At 41.6% G+C, this 19092-nt stretch overlaps 1 protein-coding gene across 1 annotated transcript; it reads left to right on the top strand.

Annotated features, from left to right (window-relative positions):
- The first annotated feature begins 12544 nt into the window (after window positions 1-12544).
- CCNA1 (cyclin A1) lies at window positions 12545-18667 on the top strand. Its single transcript, XM_051778898.1, has 8 exons — window positions 12545-12841; window positions 14008-14251; window positions 14487-14608; window positions 15321-15544; window positions 16161-16365; window positions 17163-17276; window positions 17942-18075; window positions 18404-18667. Exons 1-8 carry the CDS (start codon window positions 12713-12715, stop codon window positions 18453-18455), a joined length of 1224 nt encoding a protein of 407 aa, XP_051634858.1. The 5' UTR covers window positions 12545-12712; the 3' UTR covers window positions 18456-18667.
- Window positions 18668-19092: the final 425 nt, after the last annotated feature.

Raw genomic sequence — 19092 nt, 5'->3', positions numbered from 1 at the left:
CCTGCTGGGGCTGATCTGCCATGACAGACATTTGCAGGCAGAAACGTAATTACCATGTTCCAAAAGGAATACTGAGATTAAATGAACTACAAAGAGACAGTAATTATAGGAGAAGCAGAAAACAGTGATCTTCATGTCCTGTTTTGATATATATGGCTCCAAAGGCTCCTTATTCACCCCAAAACAGTGGGATCCCATGTCTCCATCATCCTAGTGCTGAGATCATTGCAAGAATCAGGTACAAAGCTCTCTGCAGTGCACAAATATATGCTGGAAAAGGGCCACCATGCATTTCTGTCCAAAAATAAGATCTGAAACCCTAAAAATGCTGGTAAAAAAATAAAAACGCTCTACTCTCTTGTCACTAAGCAAGTATAAAAAAATAAAACAAGAGAGACTGAATACATATGCCAGACATTAAAAGGAGATCTAAATTCAGTAAATGAGAGTTCTATAAGCACTGTCTCTGATAGTATATTCTATTTCAAGAAAGGCATTTATTTCTCACTATCTTATCAGTACCCCAGTGGTAGTCTGTGAACTAGAGATAAACTGAAATAATTTTTTTCTGGCTAACAAATGAATTCTTACAGTCCTGAGCTGTTTAACAGATAAAGACTTTTCTAAAATGGCTATAGTTTGCTCATTTCTCAGATGTCTATCTCTTTTCAGGAGGTTATCAGAGGTAAAGTTTCCACGGGCTTTAGAGTCAACCTATGGATGCTCATTAACTACCCAAGAACAGGACATGTGTGGCTTCTGGGGAGGCAAGTAGGGAAGGATGAAAACAGAGAGAAGGCAGCATCTGAAGGACAGAAGAACAGACACCAATCTCTTGACTGTATAGAGTAAAAAGGGAGGAAAGAGTTTGCAGTTCTCTTACTATGTTTTCTGAGGAAAGACCTGCTTCCAGTGTAGGAAATTAGGTAAAGAAAAACATGCAGGTGAAGGCTTATGGAGTCACTTAGTCCGTGATGCTACAGTCCAAACATAGCTCTACAGGAACTAATTTTCAGAGAAGACTTGTTTTGATCTTAGAGGCCAAAAGGTCTGTTAGATCATCACATTGATCTTCTTACCTATTAGCATACCAAAATCTGGTTTTCCCCAGTTACTCCAGTATACAGTCTGGTAGTATGTATATTTTTTATATAATGTATATCTTCAGTAAAGGCATACTGAAAACCTTGAAAGACACCCTGCTTTCCCCTGGGAGCTTGCTGTAATGGGTCACGTTACAAACATTTGCTTTATGTCTAATTGGAAGCTGACTGTTTTCAGGTACCTATCACTGAATCTTATTATCTCCATGTCTGCTAAAATAAATGGGTTTTTCAGGCTTGGTATCTTCTTCCCAGGGGAATCCTAATGCAATCCTGTCATCTTTCAGTCTTCTGCTTAGTAAGATGTTAAGATATTTAAATCTCTTCCTGTAACACACTTTTTTTTTAAATAAAAACCTCCCCCCCTTTTTTTTTAGCATTTATTCTGTTCTGCATCCTTTGCTACACTTTCAACCTCTTTTTTATATGCAGACTTTGGTTTTCCCTACTAAAATCATTGTGTTTTCTACATTATGGAGTTATTCTCCACTAGACTGAATTTGGAAATCCAAACTCTATGATCTCAAAGCTTCTCAGATGTCCAAGATGTAGTCAAGATTAATGTAAGCAAGCCAAAGAGCAGATATGACTACGTCAATAGGCTTTTAAAATTTTAAACAATGTAAAATAGAGGTGCTGACTTTTCCAGTCCTCTATTTTCCCCTCCTAATTACCCATCTCCACTCTTTATATACAGATCTGCTCTATATTTAATAATTGGATTATCCTATTGCTTGGATTTCTTTATTCACACTGTTTGGATTTTTTTTATTCATACTAGTCTTTTAATACCTCTCCCTCCCACAGGGTCATTTTTTGCAGCTCTGCATTGCATTTTCGTGAGAGGTATACACTTGCAATTACAGGTGCTCTATAAATCATCATCACTGTGAATCACAGACATAAATAAACAAGGTTGATGAAAGACCTTTTACTGCCATCAGTTACAACATAAAACGGGTTACACAGACAAGCTGTGACCTGTGAGATCAGATTGGTATCTACAGTTTTAATCTCTGTTCTTGGCTGTGGTAGAGAAAAATGGCTATCATTTATCACTAGCAAAGCATGCAGTAAGCAATAAGAATGTGTGAGCTCAACTACATTAAACAGCAGCTGCTGTGCACATACATAAGCAGTGATGTACCATACATCTACTACAAACATTATGAATACATTGTGATTATGAACACAGAGACATTATAGGTGACTTGAAACAGTAGAGTTCAGATAAAGTGTAATTGCAATGAGCAAGCATCATTAACTAATTTACTTAAATAATCAAGGGCCAACTAAAATTTCTCCACTACACTGTGGAGAAACCACACACTATTCCAATTAAACCAAAGAAAAAATGCAGGGGAACTATCCAAGTAATGGAAGAATTTGGCTACTTTCGTTTCCTCTTTCAATACACTGTCCTGGCCATAAGGCTAATAATCCTGGTATACAGTTCAGGACAAACAGTGCATTGCTGCAAGCAGCCATATATTTACATTTTCTTATTTTGAAAATAGAGACACTGCAGTGCTTCAGGTATGATCAGTACAGTTCAGCCTATTTGCTTCACAGGTTATGGAATCCACACTGATGGTTTGATGTCTTAAGGAGCTCATCTGACAGTTTTGATGCATCTAATCACTGCCTTCTAGAGAAAGAAGGGGAATGAGTGCCAGTGACATGAATCTACCAGGCAATGGCTCTGTTAAACCATCCTCTGTCTACTCTCTCATCCATGCACAGTGGCATGAAATCATGTACTTAACATGTAATGCACAGAGTTCAGAGGACAACTTCTATTCCAGTTTAGATAAAACATTGCCAGACTCCACAATGCTGAATATTTCACGCAAAACAACAGTTACTTGTCAAGATTCACTCTGATAAATAGTTGTAATTTTGATAATTTCCTCCAAAACCAAAATATGCATTGATTTTGTTCAGAGATTGTACATGCTTTCAACAGAGACTTTCAATTTGAAATAAATTCTTGAAATATCAAAAAAGCTAAATTACTGAAAGATAAGATCTGAAAGTTTTAGTGTTTGAATTCTTTCTATTGTAAGTTGAAAAGGAAATCCCATATCAAACTGCTATTCTATTAAGGAAAATATTAAAATGGTTTCAGACAATTATAATGACCAGTTCTGCTCACATCCTTTAGTTTAGCTGTAGCAAAGTTTTTCAGCATAAATTTGATCTTGTGCAAAGTCACAAAGAAGTCACCACTGTCAACATCTAACATACAGCATTTACACTGGTACTTCAGAGCTCTGCTGAGCTGAGGCCTTCAGGAATAGCCTTTGCCTTCACAACACTACAGATGTTAATCATTGCACCTACTTTTCCAAACAACAAAGATAAAAAAATATTTCCCAAGATTACTGTTGCTTTTGCTATAAATTTTGCCTCAACTTTGTTACAGATAGCTGATCTTCAATTAGTCACACAAGCAAAACTCATCTGCTTTATATGCATACAGGCCACTACATTTTAATTACTAACACAAACAAGTAGAACTGATATCAACAAATTAACTGTTCTTTTAATCATAGAATCACAGAATGGTTTGGTTTGGAAGGAGACCTTGAAGATTATCCAGTTCCAACTCCCCTGCCATGGGCAGGGACACCTTTCACTAGACCAGGTTACTCAGTGCTCCATCCAGCCTGGCCTTGAACACCTCCACAGTTAAGGCATCCACAACTTGCCTGGGCAACCTGTTCCAGTGTCTCATCATCCTCATAGTAAAGAATTTTTTTCCTAGAATCTAATCTAAACCTACTCTCTTTCAATTTGCATCCATTCTTCCTTGTCCTGTCACTACATGCTCTTGTAAATAGTCTTGCTCCATCTGTCCTGTAAGTTCCCTTCAGGTGTTGGAAGGTCACAATTAGGTCACCCCAGGGCCTTCTCTTTTCCAGGATGAACAATTTTAATTCTCTCAGCCTGACCTCATAGGAGAGGTGCTCCAACCCTTTGATCAACTTGGTGGCCCTCCTCTGGATTAGCTCTAACAGATCAATGTCCTTTCTGTGCAGAGGACCCCAGAGCTGGATGCAGCACTCCAGGTGGGTTCTCACCAGAGCAGAGGTTCAGAATCACCTCCCTCGACCTGCTGGCCACACTGCTCTTCATGCAGCCCAGGATCCAATTGGCTTTCTGTCCAGATGCTGCACTCCGAGAACTAGTCTGTGATTTGTAACCTGAGAAACAGTGCCCAAGAGCCAGCTTCCACAGAATCATGGAGTTAGAACATGAGTTCCTTTTGAAACTTTTCAATTGTGAGTAGAAATGAACAGTAGCTGTCCATAACAGCTGAGTAACAGATAACATGAGAATAGGGACCATAAATTAGGGGCCTGACAGAGACAGACCTAGAACACAACAAGGGCATTTCAGCATGCACTTCAGCAATATCAGGCTAAAGGACCTGGCAGTGGAGCTAGATTCAGAAATGTCTATTTCTGAATTATGCAGTACTGTTTCAAGGTTCTGTCAAAGTTATGGGTATTTTCCTGTGTTATTCTGAAATGAAAAGCAGAGTTGAGATAATAATGTTCAGTGAAGGATATTAATTTAAAACATGGACAGGGCTAAAGCATGCTATCAGCTGCTTTATGATACAGAGAAGCTTTTAAGGGAATAAAATAAGGACAGCAGAAATGTTTGATTTTAAGCTTGGTGTTTTCCCTTCAAATACAGCACTAAAGGGTATAGTTTATATTCTATCACTGTTCTGATATTGAAAAATCTCATTTTCTTGTACTTCTGGGTGAAATGGGAGTAACTGCAGTGGTGCTGGGCATCCTACATAGTCACAAAGCTAGCAGGAGCAGGCCAAGACTGCTGTGGAGAAGCAACCCCAAAGCTGGAAATGTTTGGAGCAGTATTTGTCACCTGTTACACCACTTGATTCAGAAACATTTTTGGGGTCAACTGCAAGCTATTCTGCTGATACCCTCTAGTACAAGGCTGGTGTATCTTATGATCCCAGTAAGAAAGGTACTCAGTCTCCATAAGCTGTTGTGTAAAATACCATTTTCTGGGGCTAACCCAACAAAGAGAAAGAATACAAATAATCTTACACCCCTTCAGGTACTGGGAGCCCTGAGTTGTGCAGCATCAGACAGACCTCTGCTCAGGGTATGTATGGATCCTATCCACAGAAGAGTTCACTGACATTTTGGTTTTGAGCCCTCTTCTAGAATTTTCTTAGAAAAAAAATATTGTATTCGTCATATCTGTTGTCAAACAACCACATGAGAGCTTGCTGCTCCTCTTTAAGAAAAAGAAAAGGCCACACAGGCAGTGTAATCAGCAACACAGCCTGGGGAGCTGCCTGCGGGCTCCTCTGTTACCATGGCCCAGCTTGAAGGACAAGCTGTACTTGCACGACAGTGCAGCACAGCACTGGCCTATGCCTGCTCACGTTGGCACTCTACATGGATCACTAACTCTTTGATGCACAATAGTTTTCCCGTTAGGATTGTTACAATCCCAAAGGAAAAAAATCTTGCAGCTGCTTAAGGTTTTAGGCTTTGCTTCCCTACTATGGACATCGGATGGTGCTCTGTGACACTTTGGTAGCTCCTTAAGGTGAGCTCTGCCTATTATCAGACATGAGACACAGCAGCAAAGGATTGTTGCTGAAGGGTCCCTTTATTATCAAGCAATAGGGCCATGGGATTTGCAGACAGGCTATGCCCCAAGGTCAGGGGACAATAATGATGCAGAGTGCATCAGGCTTCTCCCAGCATCAACCACAGCATGCACAACACAGCTGCAAGCACAGGGGCAAGCATTCTCCTGCTGTACAGGGAACAAGATGCTTATGGCTCTGCCTGGGATGTAGGATATGTCGCTGCTTCCCTTCTTTACATAGACACCCTGGGACTTCGTCAGATGATTTCTGTTTTCTATAGCAAGTGGCAGATGAGTATGTGCATGATACAAGTAAATCTCACATCTCACCTTGCAAAGCATTTGCCAAGAACACAGACTGGGTACTGCAACTCTGAACATGTTCAACATCTGGGGAACATCTGCTTTTGAGGGCTGTTCTGGGATCATCATAGCTCTTCTTACACCAGCTTCACATGGTTGTCTCTGGGCTCTTCTACAGAGTGGATTTTCAAGAACATTCTACCTACTAAGGTTCTACATTTATTGTCCACCCTCATGTTCACTTTACATTTAATATAAGTGGTATGCAGTACAGCAAGAATTAGAAATTGTCTCATGGCACTCCATGTAACAAAATGGACTGCTTGATTGATCCTGCAAGCCAAGCAATATGAACCATTCCCACTGACTGATGGTTTTTTCTTCAGGAAAATCACTTATTTCACTTTCCAGCTAAATTTCAGCTCTCAGATTTGATAATCTACTATCATACAGGTAACGAGGAAAAGTTATTAATTTAGGCCTCTGTTCAGGAAGAAAACTTTAACACTAAGCCTTGGAGCTAATTGATCTTAGAAAGTCAGTATATTTAAAAATACACAAAAGTTTGTATGAAAGCACAGCTCTAATACACATAGAGAAATAATAATTTTGCCCACTATATAAAATATTTTTTATGTCAGTTTGTTTTCTTTTGTATAACTGAAAGGTTTACTGCTTGAAACCTAGTTAACCTTAACAGAGAACACTGGCAAATTTACAAGAACAAATTTGATCACTATATGGTTCTGAAAGGAAAATATAAAGTATTTTTCTAAAGAAGCATAAGGAATACTGATGCATTACAAATTAAAGTTATGTAGATATCATTCACAGAAGTAGCTTAAAGGGGAAACGTAGATTTTAAAGTATAGCAGGTGTGCATATGCAACAGTTTAAAGAAACATGTCCATTGGAAGAAGCTACTTTCTTTTACATGTTTTAAATTACAGGTAAATATTATACATAGCCTCAGCTGACAAGCATACATGTAGCCCTATTTAAATGATACCAATTAACACTAGATAATCAGTACAACCTGCACTATTAAGTTTAGATTAAGTGTTAGTAAAAAAAAAAGTTATGAACATCTCAAAATATCTTCTATCTTCTAGGACTCAGAATAGTTTTCTAACTTTCCTAAAATATTTTAAAAAAGCAATTTAGTGTTTTAAAACTCTAATTTATTAAACAGTATTTCTTCCTTTATGTTTTTGCCCACATTTTGTCTGTGAAGGCAACAGAATAAATTATAGGTCTGGTTTTTTTCTACTTTTTCATTTGGGCAAGTGTAATGTTGTAAAGGTAAGGGTATTTGGAAAAGTTAAGGAAGGGCAAAAGGGAAAACACAAAAAGATGAGAGGAAAACAGGTAGCAGATTACTGATTTGATTGCATCCTGACAACCTCCTTCAGTTATGGCCTTTTTTGAGTTTCTGGAAGGTGCTGCACAGAGATAATTCTTACCCTCAGACCATGCTTCTATGCTTAGGAATACAGCCTCAGAAAAACTGGCCATGTTTACCTTTGGATTATGCTCACAAACTGTTGAAAAGAACAATCTGCCATGAGCCTGAGCTGCAGCAGGGATCAGGTCAGAGCTGTACTAACAACTGTACAGTAGAGATGACTGAACTGCATGGTAGTGTACATTTTCTGGCCCTTTTTAATGCACTATCACAAGCCACACAATACAGACTGTGTCTGTGACTGACCACTACCAGCGATATGTTATCCTTTCTGTTAGGTGCTTGGGTGCACAGAGCTTTTTCATGTTCGGCTACAGAGTTGTCCAAACCCACTGTTCACTGTGGACTTTCATGCAGAAGAATATTAGGTAAGCTTCGACTTCAGTGCTAGTTTGAGTCTACGCTAAATATCCAGTACAGACAGAAAAAATATAAAGTGATCTACCAAATATATGTGGAGAGTTGGTGGCTCAACCAAGACTTTTCTTAGTCTTGTCTGTATGCCTTGCCCAACAATTCCTGAGCCCTGGAACACTAATTAGTAACACTAATGTGTTATTTCTTGACCATTTTTCTGATTCTACCAGTTCAGAAAAACACTAAAACTCACAATAAACTCCATATATTCTCAAATAATATTAAATTAATTTATTGGTATGATAATCAAAACACTCTGCAGCCAGGGGACTACTCATAACTCCAGGAATCACAGCCATGTGAAAGAAAAGAAGTTGTGTTCTTCACTGCTCTGCTACTTTAGGACCATACAACAAGGTTGTGATGGGACCTTGCAGGTCACTGAGTCCAGGCAAGTCTCACTGTCAAAGAGATTTCATAATCTTTTTTAGAAGCTTTCTGAACTCAAAAACTGCTCCTACAGCACATTTTCCAGGGTGCTATGCAGCTGTGCATCAAATTTGCTATGCAGGGGGACTTCCATTGCTGCTCTGCGAGAAAGCTGACCTAAGAAGAGCCTGAGGCACACGTGGACCTGCTGTGTGATTGCTAATATGCTGATTTGGAAAAAGTTGCCGAATACTGAATGTGACCTGGCCAAGGTAACTCTGTGTCTCACCTCTCTGAATGGGTTTTTCTTCATGAATAGTGTGTTGTAATTCAATATGAGACTTAGAGAAGCAAGGCTGGGAAGCTGCAACAGTCCTCCATTAACTGCTTCTCATCTTATACTTACACATATTCTCAAGACTATGTTTTTTTTATTACGAGTGAAGATGCTACTTGCAGGCTGCAGGCCCAATAGCTTTTTAGGCCAAGATGAAAGCCTAAAAAACACAGTAGAGGCCAAAAGATATTTCAAAGGGTTAAGAGAGAAGGCAACAGTGGTTTGATTTGTGGGCAGAGGGATCCGTGAACTGAAGCCTATGCAAAGCTCACTGTGTAAAAGCTGGGAATAAACAGTGGTCCTCAGAGAGGAAAGCAGGAGCCAGTGCCTGCTCCCACAGCCCTTTAGCTGAAAAAGGTACCAAAGGTGGAAATTTCAACATTTGAAGCAAAACCTGCAAAAAGGAGAAAGAACTAAGGAGTTAGGAAAGATTCACAAGACAGAGACAGAGCCCTCTAACACTGTCTTTACCAGAGTCACAGAGGAAGCATCCTCACCAAGTCAGGAATTGCTCTGATTTCTCTGTCTTCCTAGAAATCATCAGTAAGACAGTGAATACTGCAAGAAGCCATAAGGAGTCCATTCAGGAAGGCTTCAGTTTCCTCTCAAGCACATACAGGGAAGCTCAAAAGTAAATGATTAATGGCCCAAAGCTTTATTTGATCTGCTGCTACAATTAAAGTAGTGGCTGGCAAAGCTCACTGGCCTCTCCCAGGTACTAATCTATATTGGGCTGTTTCAAAGAGCTCCTGAGAAACTGGAGCTTAGATAACCTCATTAATAGCTATTTGAGAGGCATTTCAGTTACATTAATGTACTGTATGACTACTGAGTATACCCATACTGCTCATATATAAAAATACGAGTAAGTCATCTGTCAGGTAGCCAAGGTTCTTCAGTTATGTCTAAACGGAATACAAATATTGGCATTTGGATATAAAGGATGGTCACTGACTGAAGATGAATTCAGTAAGTAAATTCCATCCACACATTTGGCTAGTAGTGACACGTGATCTTTCTATGAATGCACTTAAATGTTACACCTGTAACTATCAAATTCTAACATTCCTCATGACAAATGCCATATGGAGAGACTGAGCAGTTAGAAAAATAGATTTAGGCAAAGGTAAGATTATTTTTATAAACTACAGGCAGTTTTCACAAACAGCATTTACCTATCTGAAAATATGTATTTATATAATGTTTCATCTACCTCAGTATCATACCTAGATGCTTTTACTGAAAATTAATAAAAACCAGCTCTGATACTGCCAAATGAAAGAAAAGCTGTTATTTTTAATGCTGACAAAGAATAGCATAACACTTTTAAAATTGTGAAAAATTAAACAGCACCTAAAATTATTTAGTCATGGAGCACTAGGTCTATAAAGACAAGGGATGGCACCACCCCCACTGCCTTCCTGATGCAGTTTCATAATTTCTTTTGTGCTGGACCTACAGTTCATAGAGCTGTCTAGAAACCAAACTCAGAGGACCGACCCTGCCAGTAGCAACACTATGTTGCTGTTGTTGTTGTTGCAGCTGTTTTACTTTTCAGGTGGACTAGGTCCTTAATTTGTCTCACAACCACACAAATTCTTCTGCCAGCAGAAGGGTGGCAGCAGCAATGAGTGGCTGGGAGCAGGACAGTCCATGCTGAATGCAAACAGATGTGCAACGAGGGCCTCAGGGACATGTATGTTCTTGGGGATCTGAGTCCTAGAACCATCATCTCATAGATGTCCTGAGGCAATGAGTGTCCTGACTCATTCCCTTATGTTTTATATTTAAACGTTTTACTATTGAATATATGATTTCCAATCTTTTCAGAGCAGATTTTGAAACTATCAATTAGTATTGATTTAAGGTCAGAATAGTGTCAGCTACTTAAAATATAATTAGAGATGGAAATCAGAGTCCCAATACTCCTGAAGTAGAGAAATGTTTCTAAATTGTAATTTGAAGCAAAAGGAATTTTTTGCTTTGATGGAAAAATCTAATTTTTTTTCTTCCTTTATTGCTAAAAAGTGTGCAACTGGAATTTTTGCTTCCTCATAAAATATATAAACTTCAAAAGCTTTTTATTTAAAAATATTATCAAATCTGAAAATTTTAATTAAAATGTAGAATAGTCACACATTTAGAAATTGTTTCAAATAACATTAACCTTCTTACACTGCTCTAGGTTCTACATATATTGCAGCACAGGATTTCTTCAATGTTTTTTAATAATCCCATCAAAACAATAGGATAAGGAGTATTTAAAGTTCCGCTGAAGCTAATGTTTAATTTCAGTGGTTGGAAACTATCTTGATTTATTTCAGAAATTCAAACTTCATATGAAAATATTTAAATAAATGTCCTCAAGTGAAGCATTCCTTCGACAAAGCTGGAGTTCAGAAATTAAAGAAGAAGAACACAGAAGTACAGCATAATCTTCTGCCCCCTGACCTGCATTTGCCCACGCCTGCAGCTGTGACAGCTCCACTATGATAACTACCTGCTTACAACCCTGCTGTTGTAAGGACATGAAGCTCCTCCTACCGAAAAGGAAAAAAGTAGTGTGACACGGACAATGGATTAAACACAGGTAAAGTTTTTCAACTTCACATATACCACTTACTTCCTGTAGTAAATTCCTTTTGAGGGGTCAGGGGAAGTCACTTAAAAAATAAATATAAGAAAAATGAGAAGAAAAAATACAGCCCTTAAGACAGGCTGGATCACAAGAACTGCAAAAATCAATTCTGACATAAGACCCTGGTTGATATATCCAAATTTCAGATTTCAAGCACGCTGGAGAGCACCTCAAGAAGTACCACCACTGCCAAGGCACAGACAGTTTTGACAGAAGTCTCTTTAACTTGCTCTTACAGATCTGCAACAAGGGAAATCCCCAAATTTCCCATACTGTCTCTTCTGGGGCATCACAATTCTGATATCTAACCTAAATCTCATGCTGAGGTTTCATCTGCTGTACTGCTTGCTCTTTTGTCTTCACTGTGGACTTTCAGAGCGCTCATGTACCACATAGGCTATATTCCTGTTTGTTCATGCTACGATAGCCATAAACCCGGTGAATCATGCTCAGACTGAGGTTCACTATAACCTCCTGATTCTTCATGGAGCTGCTCCCTACTTGGCCGTTCCCCACCCTACATTTCTGCAACCACTGGCTTTGACCTTGCCTTTGTGCTTCAGGAGCATCCTGATTCTCCAGAACATTTTTCTAGTTTGTCAAGATCATTTCTGAAATCTAATCTTGATCCCCAGCATATTCCCAGCCTTCTCAGCACCACAGTCGGTGTTACCCACAAATCCAGCAAGCGTGCTGCCTGTGTCATTATCCATATCACGGGTGGAAAACTTCGACGGCACTGGATGAACCTCTGCGTTTATAAAGCTCTGCATTTCGACGGCTGGCAGCTGAGAACTGCTCAGACATGTAACCGTACAGCCCCGCATGCAGTTCTGCAACTAGCTGTCCCTTGCCTTGGCACCTATCGAAGTGCCACAGGAGTCAAATCCACGCTTAAATGAACTATAATCTCATTTTTCTCCCTCTTCGTTTATCAAAGAGGGACGTCGAACTTACAAAGCCGCCGCTGTCGCTTCCACACCCTTCCCTCACGCTCCGCGCGTCCCGCAGCGCTCCCGGCGCGGCCGCGGCCCCCGCCGGGGTCACCATGACGACCCGCCGCCGCCGCCGGGGCCGGGGGGCGGCGCGCCGGGGGTTGAGCCGCCGGGCTCCCAACCGGCCGCGGCCAACAGCCACCGCCTACACCCACCGCCTATTTAGGGGCACCGGGCGGGGGGCGGTCTCCGTGGGCCAGGGGCGAGCGGAGCTGAGCTGAGCTGAGCCGAGCCGAGCCGAGCCGAGCCGAGCCGAGTTGGGCAGCGCGGTGCGGTGCGGGCTCCTTGGCAGCGGGGCGGACAGGAGGGAGGCAGGCAGGCATTGCCCGAGGCGTCACTCTTGTGGTGGTTTAGAGGATTTTATTCCTCCTCCCACAATTTAATTTTATTTTTGTGGTTTTTTTTTTCTCTCCTTCGAAAGGTACTGACGTCGGGGCGGCGATGCGTCGTACCGGTGAGAAGAGCCGGGCGGGGCGGCGGGAGTCGTGCCCCGCCGCCCTCCGCAGCACCGGCGGGCGGGCCGTGCTGGGGGTGCTGACGGAGAACCGGCAGCAGCGGCCCGGCCGCCAGGTGAGCCCCGCTGCCGGCGGCACAGTCTCCCTCCCTGCCCGCCGAGAGGCCGCAGTCCTCCCCGCGGGCCGGCGTGGGTGATCTCCCCGTCCCGGTCAGGCCCCGGGGCTGGGGCCCTGCCGCCGGCAGGAGCGGTGCACGCACCGGCCCTCGAGGCTGCAGGTGAAGGCCTGGGGATGGCGGGGTGAGTAGGTGACTCAGGCTCCAGTTATATAAGTGTGAGTTTCCCGAGGAGCCCTGCTCAGTCCTAACTTGCAGGCACTTCCTCGTGGAAATACTCTTGAGTAAATAATTCATCCTGGAAAAAAGGGAGACTTGAGCATTTACCACCTGTAGTGTAGCAGGTAGTTTTAAGGAAGGGCTGTTCACTGATGCTTACCCAAAGGTCCCAATGCTGTGTGCTGGCCATATTCCCTTCAAAGTGCCAGAGCCTTCAAGAAGCTCAAGTTCATGGCAGGTTGTCTGTCTGGCTTTTCTGTTCCTTGGATCCTCCTGGGGTCTGCTGGTGTGGCAGGAAAAATGTTACCATGCTGACTTACAGGGTCTAACATAGCAGCTAGTACATGTACGCAAACTCTTCTTGGTTGTGACTCTATAAAGCCCCTAACTCAGTTTGTGGCTTACTGGTAGTAGACAATGTGAAGGACTGTAGCCTGGTCACACTGTAGCCTGTAGTCCTAGGGATTGCGATGCTTAAGCGCAAAAGTTCAGACTTCAGTTTTTCAACTCTGCTTGAAGTGCCTTCTTGCAAATGAAGTCCTTCATAAGTCTGTGGCAATGCCTAAGCACTTTTATTATGTCAACTTGCTGCACTTGCAGCTGCTCCTTGCCAGAATTGAATGTGGAGCAGACTGTATTTTCCAGCCCCATCAGAACCAAGCAGCACCCTTATTCTCTTTGGTGTTAGGCACTAAATGTGGGGCTGCTTCCCCCCCATTCCTAATTTTCACTACACCTCACCCTTTCTATGAGGAATCTGTCACAGCAAGACAGCAACAGGTGGTAGTTCTGAAGCACCAGTTGTAGCTGGTGGCTTTTTCCATGAACTTTTATGTTATTGGTGTCTGTTAGGCAAGGAAAGTGGTTTTCTTTTTGAAAACAAGTGGCACTTGCTGTTTTCTCCCTGAGTAGCCCTTCCACAGCATATATTGTGTGCTCTGCTTCAGGGTGCTGCTGTTACCAAGCACTTCCCTGGCTCTGAAAACACCATCCCTTCATCTGGAAAAGATGAAGTGCCCAGCTGCTTGTTCAACGCTGCATCGAAGCAAGGGTTTGCTATCTACATAGATGACCCAGAAGATAAAGAAAACTACAGCTACCAAGTGTCTGAAGAGCTGGAATCAAGCCAGTGTGACCTGAATACTAGTGCAATGACATCCAGTATTCACCTGCTATTGGATCTGAGTTCAGGTAACTCCTGTTACTACTCAGATGGTATCCATAGTGCAACTACACGTAGGGTGGCTATGAACTGTGAGGCTGGTAAAGTAGTGAGTAGCTTATGTTACATAAATAACACTTCAAGATAACTTTGTTTGTGTCTACATGAGGCACAACACTTCTGAGTTAAAATAGGAAGGTGCAGGAGGAGGTGAAGGAAGAGGTTACTTACACAAATGTCTTGCTGCTTCCTATTACCTGTTAGGATCTCCTATGGTAGTGGACACATCCTTCCAGTCCCAGCCTGAGGATCACATGGAAGATGTCATAACTCTGACTGTGGAAGAGTATGCAGAAGACATCCATCAGTACCTCCGAGAGGCTGAAGTGAGTGGCTTGTAAGAAGCTTACAGGTACTTGTGGTCCCTGTGATGGGCTACAGTATTGCAGAGATGTATGGCTGTATGGCTGCCCTGGGATAACCCAAGGCTGCCACTGAACTGCAGAGGAAAGAAAGCAAATAGTAAAAGTAATCTCTGAAGGCAGCATATAGTCACTGATAAGATCTTTCAGGATTATTATGTTCCTGAAATTTCCTGTGATTGGAGCATCTCAACTCTTTGGGATGAAGAATTCTTGCAGATGGGAATAGAACGCTGAAAAAATACTAAAGCAGTTTGATATGATCCCACTGACAGCTGTCCTGCTACAGAAGCAGTTTTTCCTACCTTTGTGTCAGAGTAGTGAAGTGCAGGCTCCTAATAAGAAGAGGGGGGGAAAAATGTGAGTTGTTCATTTTCGGGTCTTTCTGAATGATTTAATTGTTTGATGGCAAAGGCTCTCTGTAGTCCAGGAAGTCTTTTACTGTTCTGCTGCTAATCCAGTAGCTTCTATCTCTTCAGTGTAGAAATACCACTTTCTAGAGATGCCACTAGCTGGTAATTATTACAACTAGCACTATAATTGTACTTAGTAGTAATAGTTATTAACAGTGGAACAACTGCTGCTCATTTTAGTGCAAGTGTAAAGAATGTTAAGCAGCTCAGAAATCCATAGTTCTCTTTGAGGTGAGCATCCTGATTCAACTCTTTCCAAACAGCTAAGATTCAGGCCCAAGCCCTATTACATGAAGAAGCAGCCAGATATCACAACAGGAATGCGTGCCATCTTGGTAGACTGGCTGGTGGAAGTAGGGGAAGAGTATAAGCTTCGGACAGAGACTTTGTACTTGGCTGTGAACTTCCTGGACAGGTTTCTTTCCTGCATGTCTGTTCTCAGAGGGAAACTGCAGCTTGTTGGAACAGCAGCGATTCTTCTGGCTGCGTAAGTATTTCATCTAATGAAATTTTGGTGAGGTAAAACTTATTTTTAGACTCAGTCTCATAGAAAAGGAAGGAAAGAAGCTTGCAGTAGTAGGTAGTTTCTCATGATGTCTCAAGATTAGCAACTTCAACTACGTTGGCGCTAGCAAAATTAAAGATTTAATGTTTGATGTGAGGAACTGCAGTGGGGAAACCTAGTAACCATAACAGCAGGAGTGAAAACACTACTGTGTTAGGCTCCTAGCCTGTAGGGCTGCAATAGATTCACAGTTGCAATCTGCAGTTAGCCTTCAACTGCTTTAAGTAGACAGGGTAAGCAACGTAGCTTAGTGCATGGGGTTTTGTTTGGAGTGTGTTACTGAGGCATTCCTACTGAAAGTTTGCTATTAATCAAGAGCTAATGTGAGTGTGTTTCTATCTAGACTGATGAGTTCCTCTGAGCATATTTGCCCAAATTTGAAGCTAAACTGTTAGTTAGCCTGGAGGAACAAATAAAATTAGAGCTCTACACAAGTCTTAGTAATGTCATATGGTCATCCTGACATAGGTCCAGCAGAAAGCTTTCTTTTGCTATAAGTTTCAAGCTGACAATTGTGGCTTCTATATCCCTTTTTCAGGAAGTACGAAGAGATCTACCCACCAGAAGTGGATGAATTTGTCTATATAACAGATGATACCTACACAAAGAAGCAGCTGCTAAGAATGGAGCACCTACTTCTCAAAGTGCTTGGTTTTGATCTAACAGCCCCAACCATCAACCAGTTCCTCCTTCAGTATATTCAGAGGTGTGGAGTCTGTATGAGGACAGAGAACTTTGCAAGGGTAAGAACTGTCTGCCTTTTGGGACTGAGGAGGGAGAAGTGATCCTTGAATGAGCTGCAACAGGCCTAAAAACTGGATGTTTTGTAGTCTGTGGCTTGTGCTGAGATTTTTGGATAAATGTCTCATGGAAGTCCTAGGTTTGGCCTATCTGTCTGAACAGGCAGTTATGTGGTAGAGCTCTGGTTGTTTTTTTTCAACAGTGCCTGTGTAGCAAGTCTGTCCTGGATTTGGTGCTACTGCATATTGCTACACAATGACACAGAATGTCTGCATAGCTGCATTGGACTTGCATGGAGTAGGCAACCCTGCTTAGAAACGGCAGGCTTACAGTAAAATACCTGACCCATTGCTTCTCTGTAAAGGGTATAGGGATGTACTGTGACTCTACTTCAGCAGAGCCCAAATTTTGCTTCTTAGAGCTGTCCATTTATTTGTGATCTCCAGGTAGGGTCCACCTACGTAAATAAGCCTTAGAGGATAGGAAGAGTGTGTCTTTGTTATTTTTACGAAACTCGAATTTTCTAAATCTCTATCTGTAAAATTATGTCAGAGCTGATGATGGGACCAGAACTTCAGAAGACTGTAGATTTTTTTTAGGCTTTGGCAAAACTTGGTCTTTCTGTCTGCCCTGAAACATGCTAGAGGATCTTCTGTAAGATCAACAGGACTAGAATGCTAGTTTTTCTCACTAGACATATAACTCATGCGTTTTTTACACGATACTTTAGCGCTTGCTGTATTGGACTGATTGTACCAGCTATGCTCATTCTTGAAAAACTTAGGGTTTTCTTGTTCAGTATCTTGCAGAGCTGAGTCTTCTTCAAGCTGATCCTTTTCTGAAGTACCTCCCTTCACAAATTGCTGCAGCAGCCTACTGTCTAGCAAACTATACAGTGAACAGATCTTTCTGGGTAAGGACAACTGTATGTTAATAACTAGATCAAGCACTTTGTTATTTTATGTTTCATTAGAACTGAGCTGAGAAGTAGGAGGAGTAGCTGCAAAGTACCTTGTTATAAAGGCTGAAAACCTAGGATGAGTAGCTGCACCCGGGTTGATGCAACTACCCGATAAGTTAAGTAAACCTGAAATATTATGCCTCTTCACTGAAATGAGAGGGACTTCCCTGTTTTGCTCATTTACATCAAGCCTGTACCTATGGCCTTGCTAATCCCCAAAACTCCTTCCCCAGAGACAACACAGGGGCTTTCTGGGAAGTAGGGGAGAACTGAATGTGTCTATTTGAATAATTACGCTGAGTGGCTTCTCTAACGCAAGTCTTGATAGGCCTTCCAGCTGTGTGTTGGAGGAATAGCTTTAGAAAAGAGCATGATCCAGAAGAGATGTAATGGATGCCACATGCTTAGAGCAGAAGGAGCTTGTCAGATCTCATGGCAACAGGGAAGACCTAGAGTGAAGCTGATGGCAGAGTACATGTGAATCTTCTTCGTGCCTAAAGAATCTAGAGCGAGCACTGATGTAGTGAAAATGGCTTCTGCTTCCATAGGAAATGCATCTTCTAGATGACTGACTGCAATAGAGTAACACTATTTTTTCTTTTTTCTCATCTGACCAGCCAGAAACACTTGCTGTGTTCACTGGGTATTCATTAAGTGAGATAGTGCCTTGCCTGAGTGATCTGCATAAAGCATGCCTTGATGCTCCCCATTGCCAGCTGCAAGCTATTAAGCAGAAGTATAAGCACACAAAGTAAGTAACCACTAAGCCAGTGTTCTGTAACTTGTAGACTATAAGCATCGGATGACTCTGATTTAGCAGCTTGGGCTGTAGCTGCTGTAGCTCACAAGCTTTGCATAGTGGTCAGCTTCTAGTTCTGAAGCAGAAGCCTCTGTCAGCCTTGTGAGGAGAACTTTTCTGAACAGAAAAGTAACTAATCCGTGAGTACACAGATGCATGGGATAACAATTCTTTCTGTGCTATTGCAGGATGATTCTTCTCCAGTGCATTGCACAAGCAGGTGATAGCTTTAGATTTGCCAGCTAAGCTAATATCTGTAGTAACTGTATTTCTATTCCAGGTACCTGCAGGTGTCTCTTCTGGAGCTCCCAGCAGTTCTTCCTCTACAGTAGAGACTGGATTCTGGACTTGAAGATTACTTTGTCCCAATCAACAAAGCTGGTCTGACATTTCATAGAGCACTGCAGGTCATGTGTCTGTAACCATAGTGATCAGAATGGTTTTAAGCTTATATTTTTTAATGAGATGCCTTTTTTAAAGAGAATATTAGACTATAGCTCTTAACATAACTGACAGCACTTTTAATAAATGTCTTATTGCACTCTACTTCTGTGAATCTTCTGACTCCAGATAATATCTGCAGTAACAGTAAGTGGAATGAATTGTGGAGTGGTTTTTTGTGTGTTGTTTGTGGTGGTTTTTGTTGGGATATTTTGGTGGTTTTTTGGTTTTCTTTTTTTACTGAATCACTGTAAGCAGGATTTATAAGATGGCTGGAGTGGATAAAGAATGGCTTGAACCAACACAATGTGACATCTCCATAGACACAGGTTATTTCCTGCAGTCTTATTTGTTTCTTCCTCTTCTATAAAACAAGATCACATAGCCATGAACAGAAGCTATTTTCTGCAGCTTTTTTACCATATCGGACTGAAAACATGCACTGAACTCTGAACATCATTTTAGAAGATCATCAGTGTTGAGGTAAAAGTCAGACTTCACTTTATGGAGAACAGATAGGGGGATTGC

This window comes from Manacus candei, unplaced genomic scaffold, assembly GCF_025592945.1.
Source record: "Manacus candei isolate 608988 ecotype Guabito, Panama unplaced genomic scaffold, ASM2559294v1 h1tg000014l, whole genome shotgun sequence".
NCBI classification, from domain to species: Eukaryota; Metazoa; Chordata; class Aves; order Passeriformes; family Pipridae; genus Manacus; species Manacus candei.
The sequence above is the reverse complement of the archived record's forward strand: the minus strand, read 5'-3'. Positions and strand labels throughout refer to the sequence as shown.

Excerpts from the sequence above, each read along its gene's own strand:
- CCNA1 (XM_051778898.1), top strand. The coding sequence starts at position 12,713 with ATGCGTCGTACCGGTGAGAAGAGCCGGGCGGGGCGGCGGGAGTCGTGC. Across the intron at positions 14,609-15,320 it reads AGTACCTCCGAGAGGCTGAA|CTAAGATTCAGGCCCAAGCC; the intron begins GTGAGTGGCTTG and ends CTTTCCAAACAG. Across the intron at positions 15,545-16,160 it reads GCAGCGATTCTTCTGGCTGC|GAAGTACGAAGAGATCTACC; the intron begins GTAAGTATTTCA and ends TCCCTTTTTCAG.